The following is a 24843-nucleotide window of genomic DNA, read 5'->3' as shown; positions in this document are numbered from 1 at the left end:
ACCATGAACATAAAACCTATAACCACCTCTGAGGACTTCAGACTGATTTCAGGCATACAGGAAAACTACTTATGAAATTGTGCAGGCTAGATTAGAATACATTCTTTGCAAACATGCTTTTAAAAATATGAAAGATACTGCATACGAAATTCGGTATAGGTACTTGCACATAATACAGGTTAAAAAAAAAACAAACAAGAAAACTTTTGGTCACCAAAAGTTTGTTTACCTGACAATCATGGTAGGAAGCAAATGATACCCCAAAACGAAGTGAAGAATATCAAATGCTATATATTTTGTTAATTATATGCTTTTAAAAACAGACCCCTTAATAACTAAAATTTGAAAATTATTAATCATATTATGCTTTCTAAAATGGCTGGGGTGGGAAGCACCAGTTAAAAAAAAGTTTCCTTTGGATGCAGAGAAAGGAAAGCATCCTTATCTAAAAACAACTATATAGCAGTTCTATAAAGTGCCTGTTTGAGGAAATACATCAACAGACGTTTTCCTTGTGCAAAATAGACATTTTTCAGCTCAAATCTTTGGAACATATATGCTACCCGGAGTCTGGGTTCATGCATTACCTGTAATTTCAATACTTCAGTATAACTTCTAATCTGCACTGCCAAACTTATTTTGATTGATGCAAACTGTCTACCACCCCCAGTTTAGCTTTGAGGGCTTGAGCTAAAAAAAAAAAAGCATCACCAGAAAACTCTGGGTCGTGTTTTCTCATTTCTTAACTTTTCTTTCAAATTCATTTGCCCATTGTGCGTGTTTACTTTTGACTGCAAAAGTCCATTACTGAAGGCTATATAAAATACATTCGCTCCTAGGGAACAGCAAAACCACATTGCACACCACTGTAAGACACTGTTAAAATTTTTAAAAGCAGCATTTAAGATCAATCTAAAGCCTGGCAGAGACTGGTCTCCACTTTGAAATGCAAAATGCAAGACCTCACGAAATGGCTTTATTATCGGAGAGTAGATATTTAAAGCGTTTTGAAACTCAGAAAGAAAGGTGCCTAAAAGGTAACAGAAAGGGAGCTGAAGCAGCCCAGGTTACTGCCACTTTCAGTTTTAGGCTCGGGTCCACCTTCAGCCAAGCACAGACGTTACCAGAACAGAAACTGCAGAGACAGGAGGTAAAGCCTGAGCCCGCGGTGGTCGTGGTCGCCGCGGCGCGGAGCCACGCCGGCGCTACGCAGCTCTTGGTGCAGTTACAGGTAAGGCTCCGGCTATGGCAGCAAGGAGGTTAAAACGTGTACATCATCCCTCTCAGTCTCACCGTAAACTGGCTACGAAGTGTCTATCACTGAACTGCCAATACTGGATTTAAGCTTTTCAGTGCCAAGATCCACCGTTACAGGCTCCAGCTGGAGTTCTGATCAGCGCCCGAACAGAGAGTATAGGTATTTCTTTGTAAACCACAAGGCTGCAGACCGAAGTTTCCAATCAACAAACAAACAAAAACAATCACCCCAGAACACCAACAGTCCTTCTCCTCAAGTTTGATCTCCCTCCCAGCCCACTACTATTTTGGCAGTCCATCATCTCTTCCATGTGTAAAGAGGAGTTTTCACATTTCCGAGCAGGAGTGGAGAAAATGGGTACAATGTTTATGAGAGCAAGTAGGAATTACACCTAAATCAAGATAACAGATTTTAAGTGACTTAAATAAAATACACGTACATTCAAAAAAAAAAAAAAAAAGGGATATATTTGCCCATTTTAGAGAGAAGCAGCCAAGTACTTATTTGATCTGAACTGTGTCTTGTAGGAAAGGTATTCTGAATGTACCAGTGCACAGCTGGTCCGACCAGCCAGGAAGTTCATGCTGCAAAGGAGTCCTCCTTGGATAAAACGTGTAATCAGGCTCATAGTTCAAGAGACAACTCAGTGATGCCATATAGATATCTGCAAATCTAGAGAGACGTCTTAGGAAATAAGTTGGATTCTCATCAGTTCTGAATAAGCTTCCAAACTGTGCGTTGAAGAAATTCCTGTTCATCTCCCTGTCCCCCCCCAAAAAAAAAAAAGAGAATGAAGTGAACATACCCACACACATCTCTTTACAGCTAGCACCCAGAACCTGAAGCAAGCAGTTCCTATAATCTGTTCTATGCATTATTCTCTTGCCATTGCACTTCAAACCACTTAAATGCACCACATAATAAATTTTTGCACCTCTTGCACATACGTAGCCCAGATCTAGAAATCACAGTAGTGAACAGAAGAGCTTCACACTTCTCCCACTAAAACCAGTGACAAGTTGCTTCTTACTTCAGAACCATGACATCTCAAGCTGTCCTTTCTAGACATTGTGAAAGAAGACTTTTGCCTTCATCTAAATCTTAACGCTTGTCCCAAAGATAAAAAACTTTCTAAAAAAATGCAAAGATTTGGCTTAATGTACACAAAAAGCTTAAACACATCTTAGAATTACCTTCTGTTATTAGTCATTGCCAAGTATCAGTCCCATTTTGTTTAATTCCACGCTTGTGGGGAAGGCTGCTGGTGGTACAGGTGCTGGCCTTGCCAACTATGCACTTCACACACCCCGCATTTAGGGATTGCTCCTTCATAATAGTAGATTTTTAGGAGTTTTAGCACTGTTATCTATCTCTGTGATGAGTCTACTGCTAAATCCAGTCTAGTGCAGAGCACAGTTTCTGCATATTCTAAGATGTGTTGTATGTAATCTGAAGAAACCATCTAAAAAAACCTGAAGAAGTGACCTAAGTCTTGATACAGAACACATTTTTAAATCGTGCAGAAGCTAAGCTGCGTGATCAGTAGCAATGGTGACAGCTGAACACAGAGGGACAGAAGAACTAAGATGAGAAGAAAAAGTATTTGATCTGATGTTACCTCTTCATGCAGAAAACTAACATCTGTTCCAAAGAAGGGGAACGGGGAAAAGGGGTTCATATGTGCAAAGGGTCAGAGGGGAGAAGAGCTGCACAGGTCAAATATTGCTTTATGTGGATAATTTTAGAAGGTCTGTAACTACCAGGGAATATAAATCAGGGATGGATAGAAATTCTGAAGAAACCTGTGGAAGATATCACATAGAACACTTGGCTACCATGAAGCATATTGCAAATTCTTCGTCTCCCGACGTCTTACCTCATCTCCTTTCTTTCCTTCTTCCATTCTTCTAAAATCATTTGTGAATCAGGATCACGGTGAACCTGGAATGTAAAGTATGGATGACAGGTAACTAAGGATGCCCTCATAAATGAGCCTTTCCATTAATAAACCCTTATCAGCTAACAGGACAAGAGCAATGCTTCAGAGACCGGTATACAGAAGTTACCCACAGGCATTTTAAACAACTGAAAACAGGAACCAATCCAGTCTGACATGTGGAGAAAGGGAACAAGAACAAGATTTTGGTAAAACTCTTATTAACTAGCCACACAGATAATTGCATTTCTTTCTCTCCAGTCAAACTGGTGAACTTTAATGAGACAAAGCACTTGCAACGTCAATGTCCAGAATTTAGAAACTTGGCTGGATCCCTTCTGCTATACAGAGACAATTACACACACACGGAACAAACCTGCATGTGTTCCAGTAATCCTGTCAAGGTTTGCAGCCAGGTCATGGTTTGAATGTATTTCTCTGTGTTCATGATTTTAATCTCTGATCGTAACTCTGGAATAATTGCACCAGTGCGCCAGCCATGCTTCAGGGTCAAATCCTATTTACCAAGAAGAATTACAAAATACAAGTATTAAGTCTTAGAAAGAACTACTTAAAAGAACCGAAGAATTTGACCATTGTTTATCCCAAAGGGGCACTAATTTAATTGCTTCTTAAGTATAAGCAGAAATATTTAACAGTGGGACTTAACTGTGCCAACAGGCAATAGAATTTCGTTTCAGGGTAAGCTTCAAAACCCACATTTTTAAAGAGAGAGATAAAGAACACATAAGCACTTGCAAATAAGCACTAATTCACTAGGTTTAAAACAAAGAGCAGGAAATTCCTCTTGTGGACGAGTCCTCTGCTGCTTTCAGAAGTATCTGGGGGAAACCACGTGTTGGGTTTGTGGTATTTACCCATACATTCAGCTGACAAAAGGGCCCTATCAGAGCCCCAGCTACTCAAGCTCCTCCTGACAAGCACAGGAGGAGGCAGCTGCCACCTGTGTTCTTTCCTCCATTGCGCCAAAGAACTGAGCTGCCCCGTCCTTCCTTCGGCCCTCAGCCTTCTGAAGCACAAAAATTTACTCTTCTTCTTCTTCAAAGCAGATTGGGGCAAAAATGTTAACATCTGCTGCTGCTGAAACATGCTACCACAGCTTGGCAGCAGAAAGTCATATCCAGGCATTCGTACGCAATCAATTACAAAAGAGACTTAAGTGGTAGTGACTTAAAGTAACAGCCAACAGTACATTTCTTTGTAAGGTAGTAAGAAAACACCTGGACAGTGGGCCTACAGACGAGAGCAAGTTCTCAGGAGGAAAGGAAGTTTACCATTAGTGACAGGAAGATTGCCTCCTGCATTCAAAACTGAAGTTCATTCAGCTCTTATTACACTTGGTAGTAAATGTCATCCAGATCAGCCACATCCTGTACATGTGGATCTCTGCTTACTCTCCATTACATCTGACACAATCAGTATCTGGATCAGGAATACAAACTCACACACTCCTGAGCGCAGCTGGTAAACAAGTTAAATGCTACAAGTCAGGTGGAAAACATGGTCGGCCTTTTACGGCACCAATTTTCTTCACTGCAAGAAAAGCAATATGGCTTAACTACCAACTCAAATTTTCTTGTATTTAGAAATCTCAAATGCAAGCGTGTTATGTTGAATAATTGGGGAGGAAGAGAAGAAAATTAACGAAAAGCGTCATCTTTTACCCTGTTTAGTGAAAGTAAACTACTTACTGCCAAGTCACTGTAAATGTGATCACCAAAGTAGAGAACCTTAGAGCCCCTCCAGCCAGTAAGCTTCAGAAATTCGTACAAGTTACCCTGCAGAAACAATGACACATACATCGTAGAGGCATGAAACTTGCGCCTTCACAGGCATGAAAAAAGGAATTTAGTACACCCCTAAAAACATGTTCGTATCAAGAATCTTGTCCTCAGTTTATGTATTATGAATCTCAAATTTTACAGGCAATTTCAGTAATACTATCACTTCAAGAGACAAGTAAACTGCAGTCATACAATACCAACAATGAATTTGTACCACCATCATTAAAACAACTCTTAAAAAAACATATCTACCTTTTAGAAGCCCTTATGATGTCTAAAGAAGCCTCGGATTCTAGGAAACAGATATTAATTTTGAACTGAAGGAGTTTATTGAAAGCATACCTGTTTGTAAATCTGACCTTTCTGCAGCTTGTGAATTTTGTCCCAAAGCAACACTCCCCTTTCATTCACCTTCCGAAATGGTCTAGAATTGAATTATATACAATTGTTACATTGCTGTAGAAATTATGTCACTTTTTAGGAGGAGATTACAATTTTAAAGATTAAAAATATTTGTCTTTCAAAAGAAAAACACACTCTCTAGCATCTGAACATTCTGTAATAGACAGAAAAAGCAAAGCTCCAAAGCTTCAGCTTTAGCCAGTGAAATGCAACGGATCATTCCAGTATACCCACAATGTTTATAATGGGCATTGAGAATAACTGTTGAGAACTAAGGCAGGGATCCCAGACAGAGGGGAAGAAACAGTGTGAATTGTCTGCCATTAAGGAGGAGAGAAGAGAACACAAAAGAAGTGAAGACGAGTAAAAATCTTGCCCAATACCTCATTTTGTATAACTGAGCAACTGAAGAAAAAGGAGGCACGGGACTGTGGACAAAACGTACAGCAAAATTCTTTTTAAAACTAAATGAAAAAAAGGGAAAAAAAAAAAATCCCACCTCCCTCTATCTCACTTTCAAATCATAAGTACACATAAGGGCATAGGTCTTTTTCAAGTGTAAAAGTAGCGCGTATGCATTACAGATGTGTTTATTTAATTGAACAACTAGTCCAAATACTCCAGTCTGTCAGCCAGTCTGCCCTTTAGATATCACGTGACTGAAAAAAACCCAGAAGCAATGAAAGACGTTTCCAAATCAGGGACTAATTCTGAAAAGCACCAAAATTTCTCAGGTTTATTAAGAAAGGAACACACTTCACCAACTTACAACTAAGATGTTAAAAACAGCTTCTGTGACCCTAACTCAGTCCAGTAGCCCTGAAACTACTGGAACCTTCTTAGGTAAGAAATGGTAAATATTTGGACTTCAGAGTTGGCCGTTGCTGCATTCTGTAACGACCTTAAACAGGATTTCATCAAATACAATTCCATCTTACATTGCATCCAAATTAAAATATTTCATAACACGCTCTATGGCCTTGTATGGAATAAGCTGCTTGAATCATTCTTTACTGATTAAATACCCACCTTCGCTTATCATTGAAAAAGTTCGGCTTATCAGCCTGTACAATAACCACATCAAAGAGGTCCCTCCAGTCCTTGCCGACTATGAACTTCATGCCTTTGTCCCTAAAAAGGACAGCGGGATATTAACAGTGAAGCGTAACAGAAGTGCAGTTATTTGTGCAATATAATGAATTTGAGAACCCCATCCTCCCCACCCTTTGAAAATGTATAGTTGAACAGTAAACAACTGTTCACTTACACAAAGCTGCTGGGACTGTTTGTGATGAGAAACATCTTCTTGCCATGATCAGCCAGCTTTGCTAGCACTGCACGAGTTTGTTCGGCGTAGCAGATGTATTTCTCTGTGAGGATTGGGGAAAACACAGTATTAACTGAAAAAGCTTTTCACAAGAATTTTCTCTGCATTCAACCAAACGTTCAGAACACGACGTTATACTTAAAGGCACCTCAGACAAGTGGAAATAACTCTTTCAAGCTTTAAATTTTCGACTTTGTAATCTTAAATAAGGAATCCAGAAAGATCACTATACCATCAGTGAAAAAAGCTTTGACAGATGATCTCATTAGTACTTACCAATATCTGCTTCAATTGCTCTGTACATTATTCCTTTGATGTGGACATCCCTGATTGAATCCTGTCAGGAAAGCAAGAGAGCACTAAACTGAAAAATCTTTTAAGCTACAAAAACCCTGCTCACTGCATAGCAGTAGTAATTTGTTTTTAAAACAATCCCTTTCTATGAATTACACTTTCAACTTCACAGAAACGCCACGTGATGTTCATTACGTTAGACAAAGAGTAAACCTATCCTACAGGAAACTAACTTCATACTTTTGGGAAGTACAACACTACGTAGCACACGGGCTCTTTTATGTAACAACTGTGAAAGGGTGCTCAGAGGGGTGAAGTGGGGTGAAAGGCCTCCGCAGAAGCAGAGTAATCACAGATTTCTAATGACCTTTGGAGCAGAACACATTCCTTTCCTCTTGCGGGGGGGAACCTTTAAGTCAGATAGATTTTAGACTATGATCAGTCCCAAATCCCCTGGTTATTTAAAAAAGAAATTTACAGCAGATGAAAGAAGCTGAATGCTTAAGCAAAGTACCCGTAAGGAGCTCTGAGGGCATTCAGCCGCTCTCCTGAGTCAGCTCTGCACCAGACCGCTTTGTTTAGGACAGTGCTACTGCCATTTTGGTACTTACCTGGGGTATGTCCTAAAAATCCTCAAAAAATGCCACTGTAAGACTTCCAAAATGTTGGTAATGCTGAGCCGTAAAAAAGTTTCTACAAACACTTCAGCAAACGAAACGACAAGAACTAGCCTTCTGGCTCTAAGTAACCAGAGGCAGAAGGGAAAATTACTCTTGAGGTCAAAAGTTTCTTAAAGCCTATCTGATCTACTTGGGAAAGTGAGAAATTCAACATTCAGGTGCATCGGATACGCTCAACAACTACAGAAGTTTAATACACATCAACAAGGGGCCAGGAAAAGGTTTTGGATAGAGAACTTGTGCAGACAACTACCATCAACTTGAGCACGGCCTCTTCTGTTCTTAAATAACCATGACATAAAACTGCCTCTTCTGCAGGATATATCCTGAGGAATCAAGAAGGTCAAATTACTCTAGCCATTATTACTAGATTTTTTTGGAGACAGAAGAGAGGAAAACAGGCAAAATAGATATGCCAAAAGCAAGAGACAGCAAATGATCATATACCAGCAAAGACACAGAGGCAGTAAAACTGAAAGTTCCAAATTGGAATCCCCTATAGCCTCTTACAGTTCCTGCTAGTGAGAAAAGTATAGCTTTAAAAACAACCCAAAGAAGCTTTATCAATGTACAAGAGCTTCTTCACTTTCCCCCGATCCATCCCTCAAACCCACAGAAAGCAACAGACATAGAATGTCAAATTTAAAACAAAATTTCAAATTATTCTGTGTTTATTTTTCAAGGTCTACCTTCATTTTACTTATGTTTTTACGGTTGTATAGCAATAATTACTCTGTGCAAAACCTAAAGTTGAGGTACTTCACTGGAGCTGACACAACAGATTGTAGCTTCCTGAGGCACTCACAGAGATGCACAAATGTAGTGGTTTACCTAAATCTTCAAAGCTAGTACCTTGACATCTTTGTACAGATGAACAGGCTCATAGTCGATGTTGTTTTTCAGAAAATATTCATTCACACAGGAAAGAAGTGTCATTTCTGGCAAGGAAAATATATCCATGAATTGCTTCATTGTATTTCCTTGTGAGCTCTACAGGGGTGGGAAGGAAAAAGAAGAAAAAAGGTCAGGCATTTCTCAGATAAGAACATTTTCATTCATTCAGTATAAAAACTTCAGCTTAGTTGCAGGTATTCAGCTTTTGCCATGGCTTCTGAATACCTCCAAGGATGGAGACGCCGGAACTTCCCCCGGCAGCAACCTGTTCCAGTGCTCAGTCATCCTCACAGTAAAGGAAGTGTTTCCTGATGTTCAGAGGAAACCTTCTCTGTTTCAGTTTGTGCCCACAGCCTCTTGTCCTGTCACTGTCCTTTCCAAGATCAAAGAAGGCATAGACCTGCAGAGACCAAGGCATCCCACAGGGAGTGCCAGGGTGATAACCAGAACTGCTGCAGAGACCAGATTTGGGAATTCTAAGTTGAGCTCCTTTAAAATAAGAACAAGTGCGAGAACAACAAAAGTCTCCACAGCACAAAGAAGGGCATTTCATGTCAACATGGAATTAACATCCATAAGTAAAAGGGGTAAAATAAACTTGTTTTTTACTAAAAAGACAGCACCGTTCTTCATTTGGGAAAGATGGAGGAACCTACCAGAAAGATCAACTTTCCCAACAAAGGCAAATCCTAAACTTAAATGCTTTATCTTTTATCATTCATCTTTTGTCAAATCCTCTTACCGTCACCCTGCCAGCTTGTATGCAAAAGGCACCTCCATACGTTTACTTGCTGCTACATCAGCTAAGCCATTAGACCACCGGGAAGAAGTACATAGCTGGGGTAAGGCACCAGATATGGTTCATTTCCCAGCCTTTATCAGATTTGCTGTGCAACACTGAGCAAGTCACTTGATTTTTCTATGTTCCCCTTCTCTGTCTGTATGACTGGGCAAGGGAACAGTGAAAGAAGTGGGAGTAAGTGGGAGGAAGAAAAGATATTTGTCACTTTCGAGGGCAAGTCACATCTAGCACTCTAAGTCAATCACATATTGAGAAAGCACAACTGTTGGTAAGAACAAGAACAAAATGCAAACACCACTACCTCCTACCAAAAAGAAAAAAAATATTTTTAAAGAGCAGTTTGTGGTTTTACCTTTCCATAAAAGTCACTCATTTGTTCTAGAGGGACATGGGAACCATCATACATTGCAATGACTTCTTCATCTGGGACAACACTGAGGCCTCTGGAAAACAACATTAGCTTTAGTTCAAAAGGCAGATTAAAATTTTCAAGTAATTACCGAACAGAAGTCTGACAGATTGACACTTGGACCTGGAGCTTATTAAAATACTAATAATGTCATAGGAACACTTTAGTCTGTAAGTTAAAACAGCGTCTTTCCTTACAGAACAAGTAACTTTTTAACAGGCTGACGCACATGGAACACATTCCAATTTTAAGTCCTTTTTACTTTCTTACGGGAAAAGAGCTAATTAGTCTCCATTGAAACTATGCCTGAAGGGTTTGTAAGAAGTACCAGTTTCTTAACACAAAGTAATTCCTCACTCTGCCTTTGTTTCATACAGCACTGATGATGCGATAGTGTTTAAACCAGATTATTCTGCAGCATGACCTTGAAGATTCAAGGCAAAGAAACACATGCACAACCTTTAACTAAGTAAGAATTTATTTTAAACTGTTTCAACAGTTCAGTTTCCCCAAATTTAAGATTACTTGAAGGATTGTTGGCAGGTAATTAAAATATTAAAGTACAACGACAAACGAGGAAGAAGTAGACACCATCTCTCTCCATAGTTTCTTTTTTGTTTTGGTTTGGTTTTGAATATTTACAGTATTAAGCATCTTGCACTAAAGCATCTAAAACACTGCAGGCATGCAAACATCCTCACCAGAAGACACAGAAGTGTTGAGGCTTTGCTTAAATTAAAGAACACAAATGAAAACCAGATTATCTGGTCCCTTTTTTCCAAGCCTGTCTACGGTGTTTTGCAGCCTTGTAACGCAGTCAGTTATTTCAAGTTATATTGTATATATTCAGTTATTCCCTTTCTTGGTCTTACCCAGAAGTGTTGTGGGGCATTAAAAAATAAATTAATTAATTAATAAGCCTAGTACTTTCAGGGTTTAGCATCCACACCAGCTCTGCAGTGGAAGGGCACGATACATGAACTTCCTCAGGGCTGCTGTGGTAGCAGAGTCCCACGTTAACTAGCTCCTTTACCGCACTTCTCAATGCTACATCGACTTGTACATAGTTCTCTGCTCCAGCATTCAAGTCAGTATTGTGCACAAACAGGGCAGATAATAATTTGCTTTTGTAACATAACAGAGTTCAGCGTCACCCACTCCACAGGAGTAAACACAAAGAAACGCAACCAAAATGTTAAACAAACACCAAGTAATACGATCAGAATTGAGGAGGACTGACTCATCTTCTAGTCTGCAGACAACTATGCCGAGTGGTATTTGAATACTTCTAAAGAAAGCGCTTGTGGATGAGGAGCTACTTAAGCACAAATCAAGAGAGGACAACAGACATACATGAAATCCACAAAGGAGAGACGACTGTGTAGGCAAAGCTATAGATTAGTTTTACCAGAAAACCTTGACGAAGTTCACAGTCCAGCTGTGTAATGACAAAGTTTATTTTATTCCACTAGGAGCAGCGACAGACGGCACTAAAAGCATCACAGTTCACCTACAGCACTGCTCCCACTGCTGCCTTCGGAGACCTGCATTCTTAGAGGGATATCAGAATCGCTTACACCTCTCTGTGAAAATAAGGCCGTACGCTTGGGCAAGCCCTGCTAACTATATAACTAGTGGTATAACTGACCTACACACGAACAGAACACACGGAAGGTTAAAACTAAGAGCTACAGATATGCAGCAACTGACAGCAAAGCTCAGCATTGGTACAGAAGAGAAAGGTAATCTTATTTTAAACAAAAGTAAGAGAAAGTATTGAGTGAAATGGTGGCTTTCACTCTCTCCCTCACACACACAAGTACCAAGATGTGTGGCCTAGCAGTCTGTCCAGAATTACTCTGGGTGACACAGAGAACAAGGGACACCAGCTCTTCAACAAATCTCAACACCTCTCTGGTGTTTTCTTCACCAGTCGTCATGTTCTGGCTTTGGATGTGCCTTTTGTACTAGGAGTTGACAGCAGCTGTGACCTTCTGCCTCTTCATTCTGTCCCGCTCTGAGTCACAGAATCACTAGGTTGGAAAGGACCTTCAAGATCATCAAGTCCAACCATTAATCCAGAACCACCATGGCCCCTAAACCATGTCCTGAAGCGCCACATCCACACGTTTTTTGAACACTTCCAGGGATGGCGACTCCACCACCTCCCTGGGCAGCCTGTTCCAATGCCTGACCACCCTCTCAGTGAAGAAATTTTTCCTAATATCCAATCTAAACCTCCCCTGGCGCAACTTGAGGCCATTTCCTCTTGTCCTATCACTAGTTACTTGGGAGAAGAGACCAACACCCTCGTCGCCACAACCCCCTTTCAGGTAGTTGTAGAGAGCAATAAGGTCTCCTCTCAGCCTCCTCTTCTCCAGACTAAACAACCCCAGTTCCCTCAGCCGCTCCTCATAAGACTTGTGCTCCAGACCCCTCACCAGCTTCGTTGCCCTTCTCTGGACACGCTCCAGCACCTCAACATCCTTCTTGTAGTGAGGGGCCCAAAACTGAACACAGTATTCAAGGTGCGGCCTCACCAGTGCCAAGTACAGGGGCACAATCACTTCCCTACTCCTGCTGGCCACACTATTTCTGATACAGGCCAGGACACTGTTGGCCGCCTTGGCCACCTGGGCACACTGCCGGCTCATGTTCAGCCGGCTGTCAACCAGCACCCCCAGGTCCCTTTCCGCCGGGCTGCTCTCCAGCCACTCCTCCCCAAGCCTGTAGCATTGCATGGGGTTGTTGTGGCCAAAGTGCAGGACCCTGCACTTGGCCTTATTAAACCTCATACAGCTGGCCTCTGCCCATCGATCCAGCCTGTCCAGATCCCTCTGCAGAGCCCTCCTACCCTCCAGCAGATCAACACTCCCACCCAACTTGGTGTCATCTGCAAACTTACTGAGGGAGCACTCGATCCCCTCATCCAGATCATCGATAAAGATATTGAACAAGACTGGCCCCAGAACCGAGCCCTGGGGAACACCGCTTGTGACCGGCCGCCAGCCAGATTTAACTCCATTCACCACAACTCTCTGGGCTTGGCCATCCAGCCAGTTCCTCACCCAGTGAAGAGTAAACCCGTCTAAGCCACGAGCCACCAGTTTCTGCAGGAGAATGCTGTGGAAGACGCTGTCAAAGGCTTTACTAAAGTCCAGGTAGGCAACGTCCACTTTCCCTCATCCACTAGGCGGGTCACCTGGTCATAGAAGGAGATCAGGTTGGTCAAGCAGGACCTGCCTTTCATGAACCCATGCTGGCTGGGCCTGAGCCTTTGGTTGTCCTGCAGATGCCCTGTGAGCACTCTCAAGACCAACCGCTCCATAATCTTCCCCGGTACAGAGGTCAGGCTGACAGGCCTGTAGTTCCCAGGATCCTCCTTCCAGCCTTTCTTGTAGACGGGCGTCACATCGGCAAGCCTCCAGTCTTCTGGGACCTCCCCTGTTAACCAGGACTGCTGATAAATGATGGAGAGTGGCTTGGCAAGCTCCTCCACCAGCTCTCTCAGTACTCTCGGGTGGATCCCATCAGGCCCCATAGACTTGTGGGTGTCCAGGTGGCTTAACATGTCCTTAACTGCTTCCTCCTGGATTATGGGCGGGTTATTGTGCTCTCCATCCCCATCTTCCAGCTCAGGGGGCTGAATACCCTGTGGGTACCTGGACTGGCTATTAAAGACTGAGGCAAAGAAGGCATTAAGTACCTCAGCCTTGTCCTCGTCCTTGGAGACAATGTTCCCCGCCATATCCAGTAGGGGATGGAGATTCTCCTTGCCTCTCTTTTTTTGGAGACAATGTTCCCCGCCATATCCAGTAGGGGATGGAGATTCTCCTTGCCTCTCTTTTTGTTGTTAATATATTTGTAAAAACATTTTTTTATTATCCTTTACGACTGTGGCCAGACTGAGCTCTAGCTGGGCTTTTGCCTTTCTAATTTTGTCCCTGCTTGACCTAACGAGATCCTTGTACTCTTTGTGAGTTGCCTGCCCCTTCTTCCAGAGGTGATAAACTCTCCTCTTTTCCCTGAGTCCCAGCAAAATCTCCCTGTTCAGCCAGGCCGGTCGCCTTCCCCGCCAGCTCTTCTTACGGCACATGGGGACCGCCTGCTCCTGCGCCTTTAAGATTTCCTTCTTGAAGACTGTCCAGCCTTCCTGGACCCCTTTGTCCTTCAGGACTGTCTCCCAAGGGACTCTCTCAACCAGTGACCTGAACAGGCCAAAGTCTGCCCTCCGGAAGTCCATGGTAGCAGTTTTGCTGACCCCTCTCCTTACTTCGCTCACAACTGAGAATTCTATCATGTCGTGGTCGCTAAGCCCAAGACGGTCTCCGACCACCACATCTCTCACCAGTCCTTCTCTGTTTGTAAACAGCAGGTCCAGCAAGGCATCTCCCCTGGTGGGCTCACTCACCAGCTGTGTCAGGAAGTTATCCTCCACACACTCCAGGAACCTCCCAGATTGTTTCCTCTCTGCTGTGTTATACTTCCAGCAGATGTCTGGTAGGTTGAAGTCCCCCACAAGAACAAGGGCCAGCGAATGTGAGAGCTCCACCAGTCGCTTATAGAATGTCTCATCCGTCTCTTCATCCTGGTTGGGTGGCCTGTAACAGACTCCCAGCAGGATATCTGCCTCATTGGCCTTCCCCCTCATCCTTACCCACAAGCACTCTACTTGGTCCTCACAATCTTTGATTTCTATGCAATCAAAACACTCCCTAACATACAGAGCCACCCCACCGCCTCTCCTTCCCTGCCTATCCCTTCGGAAGAACTTATAGCCATCTATTGCAGCACTCCAGTCATGAGAAGCATCCCACCATGTTTCTGTGATGGCAACTACGTCATAGCTGTCGCGCTGCACAACGGCTTCCAGCTCCTCCTGTTTGGTGCCCGTGCTGCGTGCATTGGTGTAGATGCACCTGAGCTGGGCTATCGATTTCAACTCTGGCACGTTGAACCTACCCCTAGGTTCAACTCTAGTGAGCCCGGTTTTATCCCCTCCCCCCTCCAAAGGTCATAAGGTAACTCCAAAGTCATAAGGTAACACTGCTGATGGACTCACCACCCATTCATCTTCTCATCTAGGTCACTATACAGTTCCATTCATACCACTGTTCTTCCTGACATCATCTCTCAAAGCCTCTTTTTTGCTCCCCCCATCCCCACATGGGTGTTTGGAGAAACAGCATGCAGATGTGACGATATCTTGATCGCCAGCTGATCCAGGCACCACCAACACATGCCATCCTTTTGTCCCTTCTATCAGCATTTCTTCCGCTGCTCTCACACACACCCGTTCCCATTCATACCAATCTTAGTATTTCTACTACATACTTCTACAGATAAATGTAGCTTTGATTATTTCACCTACCCTAGCCTTTAATCCAGCAAACTAGCATTTTTCACAGTGAAAAATGTAAAAAAAAGTGACAGCCTTTTTAAATGAATCTTACAATCAGCGACCTTCACACCGAGTTCTCTGGCTCCCTCCTAGCCCTGCATAAACGATTCCTTCAAAAACCACAGGAACAGGTTTTGTCAGTTGAAACACACAGCAATTATTCTACATCAGCGTGTATAAAACACACAAATAAATGGTATAACGTTTCAGTCAGACTCTGATTGTACATAGAGAACACATTGTTTTGGCAGCTTTAGATAGCTACTATGTTGACAGTATGAGCCTAAAGCTGGACCATGGCATCTTGTTTCCTCTTTCATTTTCCTTCCATTCCTCTCCCCTCTCCCAAAGGGCATCTGAGACCAAGTCATAAAAGAACAGATCAACGACTTCGGCCGAATCATCTACCTATCTGCCCGACTGGCAAACAAAAAGTAGTAATGAGTACATTATCATCATTTCATACTACCATATACAATCCCCACTAGCAAATCACTTCAGGGTTGCATTATCTTTTGGCTCCAAAACAAAACTTCTTCTCCAATGACATTAAGAAAGGTGCTGAGGCTTCCTGTTTAATTCAAAACCTGGTACCAAGTGCGGTGCTCCTGTCAGTCAAACGCGTACTGCTTCATTACAGCAAACTGAGCCACACCAAAAACCCTCCTGTCAAAGATCACACACAGCATGTCTGTATGGTGTAACAAAGCACAGCACAGAGGCTGACAATTCTACACCAATTCAGTAAACTCAAGAAGTGTCAGGCTGTGCGCACACAAAGCAGTTGCGCTTCGTTCTGCGAGTATGATGTGGCCGATGTGTCCAAACTTAAAAGCTCTGTGCAAACACGGCAAGACCTCTCAAGTGTCTCTACAACCACACCAAAGTCATGCAAACAGGCACTCTGTGACAACTATTTACATAGAAAGCAACAGCGGAGAAGTCATCAGCGTGTTTTTAGATGTCTTTCAGCACAATTTAACAGCCGGAAACAAAGTGAGTCAGCACTATGTGACCAGCCAGCTTGCCAACTTCCCCAGCTCTGAACTGGGGAGGCAGCTGTACTGTATCAGTCAGTAAAGGTGTGTGCGTGGCTGTGTGTGCACACAGTGGTGCAAAGAAACCCCCTTCCAGTAAGACTGCAATGTTCATCTCTGTGCTTTTCAGGGCACTGCTCCTGATAGGAGCCCAAGATATACACTAATAAATGCAACTAAGAGAGTCAAAAAAAAAAAAAAAAAAAAGAGTATATATTTTTATTATACATAGGAAATAATTTTACCCACCTGTAAACTGTCCCCAGTTGAATATAATGAAAAGCATCAATCTTCATTAATAATGCCTTGCGAGGGGAAAAAAAAAATATCAGTTTTTATCACGTCAACTATTTGACATGAAACTATAAAAATCAAAGCAATTTAATCTATAACCTCTCTGTCTCAAGAATGCCTAAGCACCTTCACTTCAACTTCCTTCATAGTTTCCAAAATACTTTTATCAATGGCTCTTGCCTAGGGCTTTCCAAATCACCAAGGAAACATTGTCCAGTGACCTGAGCCAAGTCACGAAGAAGTAACTTTTCCGACTAGCAGATGCCTGCTTCGGTTTATTCTGTTGCACTCTAAGTTGTCTTCCTCCACCCACTATGAGAACGAACACTCAAACTTTTATTTTTTAAATAGCTCTTAAGTAGAAAACAAAGTAAAAATCAAGCTTGCTATGAAAGAGAAAAAGACGAAACAAAATCCTTACACATCAACACAGAGTGAAAAGTTGGAAGACTTAAAAGCCCTATTTATTTTCTTTGGCTAAGTTCTCAGCACTACATAACTCATCACAAAGTTATTTATACATACCCGGTGCACATCATAATGAAGTCCTCTGATTGCAAAATTTGGATCATAATCATATTTTCTTATTTCTGCAGGATACTAAGAAAGACAGCAATGATTTGATTTTAAATTCATAACACAAACAAACAAAAAATTGTTTCTGCACAATTTTAAAAGCCTATGTTTTCTATGCTTCTCATTTTCACTAGTCATTAAGAGGCTTTTTGATAGATTGGTGAGATTTGCAAGAACATATGTATGGTGCAAGACAAGTCAAACATCCGACCAAAATCCAAGGTCAATGTTTTAAATCTAAGTCAAGTACAGCACTTAAAGTTGGACATCCAGGTACTCTGTAGTGATCACCTTTGAACATTAGCCTCTTGTTCAAAACATTGTTTTAATATATGCACCTTTGAAAACAAACTAAATTTCATTAACTTCCTAAAAATTAATAGCTGAGTTACCTTGCATTGTGAAGTCTCCCCATGAAACAGACTACACAAACACAGTTTCCAACTCAACCTGCTAGCTAGAAACCCAAGAACATGGCTTAATTTACAGAGATACCTGAACTTCACTGCTCACTTCTATTGAAAGAAAAAGCAATACCACATCATCAACATTAACAGGAGCAAAAACACCTCTTTGGCATTTTCAAGAAATAAAAACACAGCTATCTGTTTTGACTCCCTCAGTGAGGATCATACTCCTGATCCTAGGTTGTCACATTTGAAATGTAGACCCCAGAGGTGTGTAAAGATACACAGACGGGGAGGACGGAAGAATAGAATTCATAATGGCTAATGTCACCTGGGGAAGCCAGGGTCCCCTAACAGGGACTTTCCCCACGGTACAGTGCCTCACAAAGCTCAGACCCTGAAAGCAAGTGGGGCATTAAACGCCACCAGGGTAAGTCACTGCAGTGACCCAACTAGGTTTACCCTGGACAGCATTTGTAACACCTCGTCGCTTAGAGATGCGCTTGAATTGAATGTCTGTGTCACGCACTCTCTTCTCAGGTTCTTTATAGATAGCACAGGTAGCTCACACCACCTATTAGAGATAGGTGACGTTTTCTAACATTTTTCAGTACGAGCCCAATTTCAGTCGATTGTAAGTTTGTCCTGCTTTAAGCATAGGTTAGCCATGAAAAAAAAAACCCAAACAACATTACACGTGTGCCTTGGGCTAAGGGTTTTGTTCATTTGTTTTTAAAAGGTAAAATGCTTCAGTCATTTCTGACAAGGCCTGAGAAAACTATAATTTCTTCGGTTAACCAACTGAAAGGCAATCCTTCACTTCCCTCCCACAGGCTACAGCAGTCTTAGAACTTGACAAATGCATCTCAGGCATATCTTCCACCTTCTCTACAGCAGTCTCCATACATTATACGGCTAATTTACAAGCCTTTGTGGAAAAAAAAAAGAAGTAAATTATACAGCTTCAGCAGAGGCTTTAGCTAGTCTTACAAAAAAAAAAAAAAAAAATCGCAATTTCTCCACAAAGATTTTACCTATGCTGAAGAGGACTTGCTCTGCAACTGCTGTAGACTGTGCTTATATTGAGCACAGGCATCTACAATTAAAGTCCTTTCTCCTAACTTCTGAACTATTATCCCTACCACCATTTCCAGAAAACATGGGGGAAGCTACTGATCTGAATGAAGAACAGCTTCAAAAGCCTACAGATGCATTGGGAAGATGTATAGGTTTGGCCAAGGAACACGGAGCAGAAAAGGAGACAAGGGAAAACATCAGGGTATGATATAGAATGTGATTAATTAGAACGTACAGTGTACTGCACATGCATCAAAGCAGCCACGTCAAGCATGAACAAGGCAATTTATTTCTGACTTTTTCAAATTTCTGCATGCTCAATTTTTCTTCTTTAATTTATTCTACAAGAAGGCTGTCTTTGCATGCATGGCAGTACATATGAGAAACAGATTGAGCCTATCTTGGCACACAAATCAAAGCTTCCTTACAAGCCAAACAAAATAACGATAAAAATTGCACTGTTTGCTTACCCCGCTCTTGGTAGGGATAGATCTATCTGGACTGAAACAGCAGTTCAGATAAGGTGGTACAAGGCCCGCACATTAGGAAAGAAATAAACCCAAGAGCGAGAGTTTACATTCAATACCTGCTGCCACCTCCAAGATTAACATTAAATTGATGTTTATTCTCTTGGACACACTTCAAAATTCCTTGCTTCCTACACTGTATTTTGCAATTTCTGACGAATTACTTTACACTGCCATGACCAAAATTGGCCATCTTTTAGGTTGACTATGACAGTCATAACGGGCAATACTATCTACAAGCTTTTTCTAATGTTAAAGGCGAGAAAAACATTAGCAGTCCAAGCAGCTATTAATAAAACAATAGCATGAATAAAAACTGTCGTCCTCCAATAAATTCCAATAGGAGAGGATATATTTCAATAAGTTGTCTCAAAAAGTAATTACAGCTTTGCTTACTAGAACTCAAAGATATTTTAAATAAAGACAAACTGGAAAGTTATTTCTGTCTGAATTCATTCAAATAGTAAAGACAGAGCACCATTTTAAATAGTGTCTACAAGAATTAATCTTGACTCCTATGGTACTGTTGATTTTTGCAAGAACCAGATAGCTTTAATAAAGTGTATTTACACATTCTACAGAAATTGCTACCAAGACATGCCAAAATCTTGGGCGGATCGAATTGTGTATGCTTGTAGCACCCACAGAGTTTTGTTTGCTCTTCCAGAGATATTTATAGATGTTTATATATAGCTCCTAACCTTTAGATTCAAATAGGAAAGTAGACTAACACCACCCATTCAGATTTAGGTTGTATACAACACACAAGCAGTTTTATTAATAAAGTTACTCTCTGGACTTTTTGTCTTTTATTTTCCTGCAAGTCCTTCAGTTCAATAAATCTTGCCTCTTTCAGTTCACGTTTTCTTCTATCTTTTTCCCCACAGTGCCTTCAGTTTCCCGAGTCACCCACCTCCCCCCCAGCTTTCTGGCACTCAGTAACTTCTCCCATCCCCAAACCACGCAATAACCAGCTCCAAGCTGCTCGGATGTCAACTGGTCCCCGATGCAAACACACTGCTTGGTGAGGCAACAGGGCAGCGCTCCCTCGTCGGGGACGACGCAGCTGAACACTCACTTGGTTCTCCCTTGTCTCCAGCCTGTGATTAGCGTCACAGCAGGCGCTGCCCCTTCAGCTAACTCGGCTGAAACGCCGGGCGCGTACAGAGCACCTCGCAAGCACACAGTGCGATCAAAGCCCTCGTAAGAAGTCAGGCTAAAAACATTCCATAGGGAAATTAATCACTGCACTCACAGCAATGCATGCAACGGTAACTTTTAAGCTTCTTATCTATTAACTGACGATTCTTATCCAATAACTGGTGATCAGGAAAAAACAAAAAAACGCCCCACCACCACCAAATTAAACAATAAACCAAATAAAACTCTGTTCCTAAACGTTTGTCAGACTGCGCTCTGCTCAAAACTGCAGCTGAGAAAAAACCTGGACTTCCATGGTTCATATTATAACACATTTTGTACAACAGTTACAAGGGAGCCAAGCTAGGACTGAGGCACAAAAAGATAAGTTATGACCCCCTCAGTTAGAAATTATTTGTTACACTCTTTATTCCCAAGTTTATTGTTATTCCATTAATTTTACTTACCCGATGCTCATTAATAAGAAGATCTCGAGCAGCATTGAAGATCAGCGTGTGCAAATGTTTGGAATAAAAGACCAATGTGTAGTCGTAATCAAAACCATAAATTTCAATGTCTGACAGGCTCATTTCATTGTTTGAAAAAATAGCATCTGGATTCAGCATGTTACTCATAATTGAAGGAACCAGCTCTGGGAACCGGGGAGAGAAAAAAAAAAAAGTTACATCAGCCTTGTAGTTTTCTTTAAATGGATACATAGAAATCCATTAACAATTTCTAAATATAGATAAATGAGGATGGAAACTATCAAACTAATTCACACTAATCAGCTAATCCTTAACAATATGATGCTATTGAAAATGCTGTCCCTAACTTGTCTTGGTGACCCATAGTTTTTATTTGAAGCATACTTTTCTCTGTAAAGTTTGAGTAGAAGAGAAGATGCATTTCAGCATCTTGCTCAGCGAACCCCAGACTCAATACACGTAATTTTTTGCTAACTCCATTAACACATTTATTCCTGCTTTTGAAAATGAACTTTGGAGTTGAAGGGAATTATTATTACTATTATTGTTACTACTATGATCATCATCATCATCTTGTCTTCTTCTCCCATTATTTGATTCAGCTTCTGCCCCAGAAACAGAATTGATGTCGTTTTAATTTGAGATTGCTGTGATTTCTTTTGCTTCAACATTTCAAGGTTACCACATCACTCAATTTCAACTCAAATAAGTAAACTTTAAGTGATTGCCATACTTTCCAAACAACAGTTACATACACATTGCTATGCTTATTAACCTTCTAGCAAATCAGGAAACCAAAAATATTCTGCTTGTTCTCTAAACACATGTAGCTAGTGTGTGTAAGTCACTTCCATTTTTAAGGGTATATTTCTCTTGATATTTGTTTGAAAAGTATATTGAGAAGTTAAGACCACTTACATAGAGCCATAACATATTAAGTAACTTTAGGACCAACATCAGTATTAAGGATGTTTGTATTTCTTGTTTAGGAAACTTTGAAGAGCAACATGAGGAGGATAAATGCTACCCTCCTGGAAGCATAAAGCATGAGCATGTTTTCCTGCCTTTCCTTCCCATATACTATCTTTATAATCCAGCCTTCCTTACTAGCAGGAAAAAAGGGGAGATTTCATCTTAAATCCATGCTTGGAAGGGTGAGTTTAAAGGGAATGTGCTGTGTTTGGTTACTTTCTACATACAAGTCTAGAAGGAATTGGTCAAGCTTATCTCAACACCTTCAGCTCTGAGGACAGACACACTATGTGCTCCATCGTGGGAGGAAGCCATCTCAACAAGGCAGGTAGGTGTGGGGACTCCAGATCTGTTAGAAAGATAGTGCTCCATTTTGAAAGTAAGCTGAAACCATTCAAATTCACCAGATGCAGATATCCCAGTCTCTTAATTTTTGAGAGCGACAGAACAGCAATTTCACCGAGTTTAATTCCAAGTTTCAAATCAAGTCCAGCATCTCTTTCACCAAAAAAGATCACAGGAGTTCCCCATGCTTAAGCTGACATGAAAAGCTTTATCTTTCATTTCAGGGGATTTAACAAAATAAGCCTCAACGAAAACATTAGCTCCTTCTACCTCCAGAAACTGCTTCTAGTAAAACAGGAGATAAATGTATGCTCAGTTGAGGTAACAAAATAATCAAATGCAATCTAACACGCTACTGTTAAGGCAAATACTCTTATTCTCTAAAAAGGGCCATGAATCACTCAACTAACCTTAAGTCATAACCATAGTTGTGAGTGAACTTCCAAAATCATGTTACAACACCCATTTCTGTATTATAGTTAAAGTATTTTTTCAAATGTCAATTGTGTACCCTGGTGAGTCACCATTTATTCTAAAAATAAAGATATTTATATATCTGTATATAGATATTTCAGATTAAAAAAAGCTTGACTAGCATCTGCCTGAGAACAGATAGCATAAACACTTTGTTGCTATTAAACGTCCTGGCTGTCAGACAGCATCCCAAATGCTATAAACCTTGGGTCAAAAATCAGGACAGTTACAGCATTAAGATGACAAAGCTAAGTGAAACATCACATACTTGAAGCCATGGGGTGACTTCAGCTGTAATAAAATATTCTGAATTATTCTAGAAACATTTGCCTCATCTTTCACCAACCCACACCCACTTTCTCTTAACACTGCCCTACTCTCTAACATCAGCTCTGAAGTATTATTTGGGTGTGGTTTAGAATAAGAAAAAGTTAATCCCAAAAACAGGAAAAGAAAAAAAAAATTCAAAATAAAAGGGATTTACTCTCATCTTCCTATCCCTTATTCCACTCTCCAAAGTCCATAGTATTCTTCGGAGATCCCCAACACGGCTTATTTCACTTGTGAAATGCTGCCACTATTTTATGTTTGCAAACGCTACGTCTGCACCCAGCACACTCAAGCCCCCATTGACACTCAAGACTAAAGCGTAGGATAAGACCATACTTTTTAAAAAAAAAAAAAAAAAAAGGGGCAAACCATAGAAGACTAAAGCATTACCCACTGCCACCGCAGGATAAGCTTTCCCACTTGATGTTGTGGAACACACGCTGCCTCTTTCAGCTCTCTAAAAAGATCACATACGCAAGCACCTCAGTAATACTCTTCCCACCGGAGCAAGGGCAGCAGCAAGCATGCTCCAAGCAAGCGTTTGGCTCTTTTGGCCCGGCTGGGCTGAAGAACAGGGCTTCCCAGAGTCACGCACGCATTTTGCCCTGGCTTCAACGGTTCACGGTATTTTAACAGAAACGTTGGCAAAAAGAAAAAAAGTCAGCTAAAACTTGGCAGCATTTTAACTTCTTGGAAGAGCTGCCTATCGCAGAAAGCCCCTCGAACGGATGACCAATTCCTGATTTTCTTTTCACACTTGCTTGTCTCCACACAGCTCCGACGCCGGCCCCTTCACCGGGCCCAAGCTACGCTTCCCCAGGGCGCTTCCCAAAAGCCACAGCCCCGCTGGCCCAGGCGGGTGAGGGGCTGCAGGGCTCACCCTCTCTTCAGAGCAGGGGAAGGGGCAGCCGCCCCCACCAGTGGGTGTCCGGCCCTCGGGACCTACCGAGGTGACGGTCTGACCTGCGCTCCCAGTTTGGCGCTGGGAGAGCACTGGTGCCACCAGAAGGGAGAGCGCCTGGACACCAGAGCCGCGGTGACTGCAGGGGCAGACGGCGGCTTCGCCGGGCGCTGCGGGACGGACCCACAGCTGCTGTCCAGAACGACCCACGAGGAGAAAACCCCCGGGTGGGGCCGCGCCTCGCCCCCCCGACCCCTTCACGCGGCTGCAACAGCTCCCACCCGGTTCGCCGTTCCTCCTCTCCCAGCCGCCAACATGCGCCTCTTGGCTTTAAGACCGGCCCGCAGCAGCCGGAGGAGGACGGGCACGGCGGGGGAGCCGTGTCGCTGCCGCCCGTGGGCCCCGCCGCTCACCCTTGGTGACTCTCTTGGCCTCCTTGTAGCGCGACCACAGGTAGCTCTTCATGTCGGGCGGCGGCTGCCGCTGCTGCCGCTGCTGCGGGGCCACGGTGCAGTAGGAAGCAGCCCCCGCGGCGGGCAGGGCCCGGCGGCACCGCCGCCCGCCCGCCCGCGCCCGCCCCGCCGCCAGCAGGGACCGCACCGCCGCCACCGCTGCCATGCCCGGGCCCGGCGCGCCGCGCCGCCGCCGGCTGAAGTCACTTCCTCGGGCCCCGCCCCAGGGCCGCGCGAGGCGGGAGGCGGGGCCCGGTCCGGCAGGTAGCGCCGTCCCGCCGCGCTCCCCAGCCCCGCCGCGACACTGCGGGGGGCGCAGGGAGGCCGGTGTCTGGCTTCACCGGGAAGCGGCTCTCTAACCAGCTGACCTCAGCAGGCATGCCCCGGGGCCGGGGCTAAGCCGGGGTGCCCGGGGCCCCTGTCCTGCCACCCCGGCGCGGGAGAGCAAGCCTCCCCCGCCCCATCGGAAACCGCCGGCAGCGGTCTATCGGCAGCTGCTGAAGGTTTATCAGTTCAAGGTCAAGCGGAGCTGCGTGGGGAACGTACCCCGACTTCACGCCTCTGCTGCGGCTGCTCTGGTCTCTGGCTGTGCGGGGAGCTGCCTGGGATCCTTCC

General features: G+C 42.9%; 1 protein-coding gene across 1 annotated transcript; it reads right to left on the bottom strand.

Annotated features, from left to right (window-relative positions):
* Positions 1-1078: 1078 nt before the first annotated feature.
* On the bottom strand, positions 1079-24394 carry NT5DC3 (5'-nucleotidase domain containing 3; the record flags this gene model as incomplete). The annotated part of the gene is made up of 14 exons (XM_081998532.1): positions 1079-2020; positions 3135-3199; positions 3571-3711; positions 4907-4993; positions 5342-5423; positions 6431-6532; positions 6669-6771; positions 7005-7065; positions 8555-8692; positions 9751-9841; positions 16495-16550; positions 17065-17139; positions 20734-20918; positions 24190-24394. 14 exons carry the CDS (start codon positions 24392-24394, stop codon positions 1759-1761), a joined length of 1653 nt encoding a protein of 550 aa, XP_081854658.1. The 3' UTR covers positions 1079-1758.
* Positions 24395-24843: the final 449 nt, after the last annotated feature.

This window comes from Phaethon aethereus (assembly GCF_964289735.1).
Source record: "Phaethon aethereus genome assembly, chromosome: 1".
Taxonomy (NCBI): domain Eukaryota; kingdom Metazoa; phylum Chordata; class Aves; order Phaethontiformes; family Phaethontidae; genus Phaethon; species Phaethon aethereus.
This window is presented reverse-complemented; position numbering and strand designations above follow the sequence as displayed.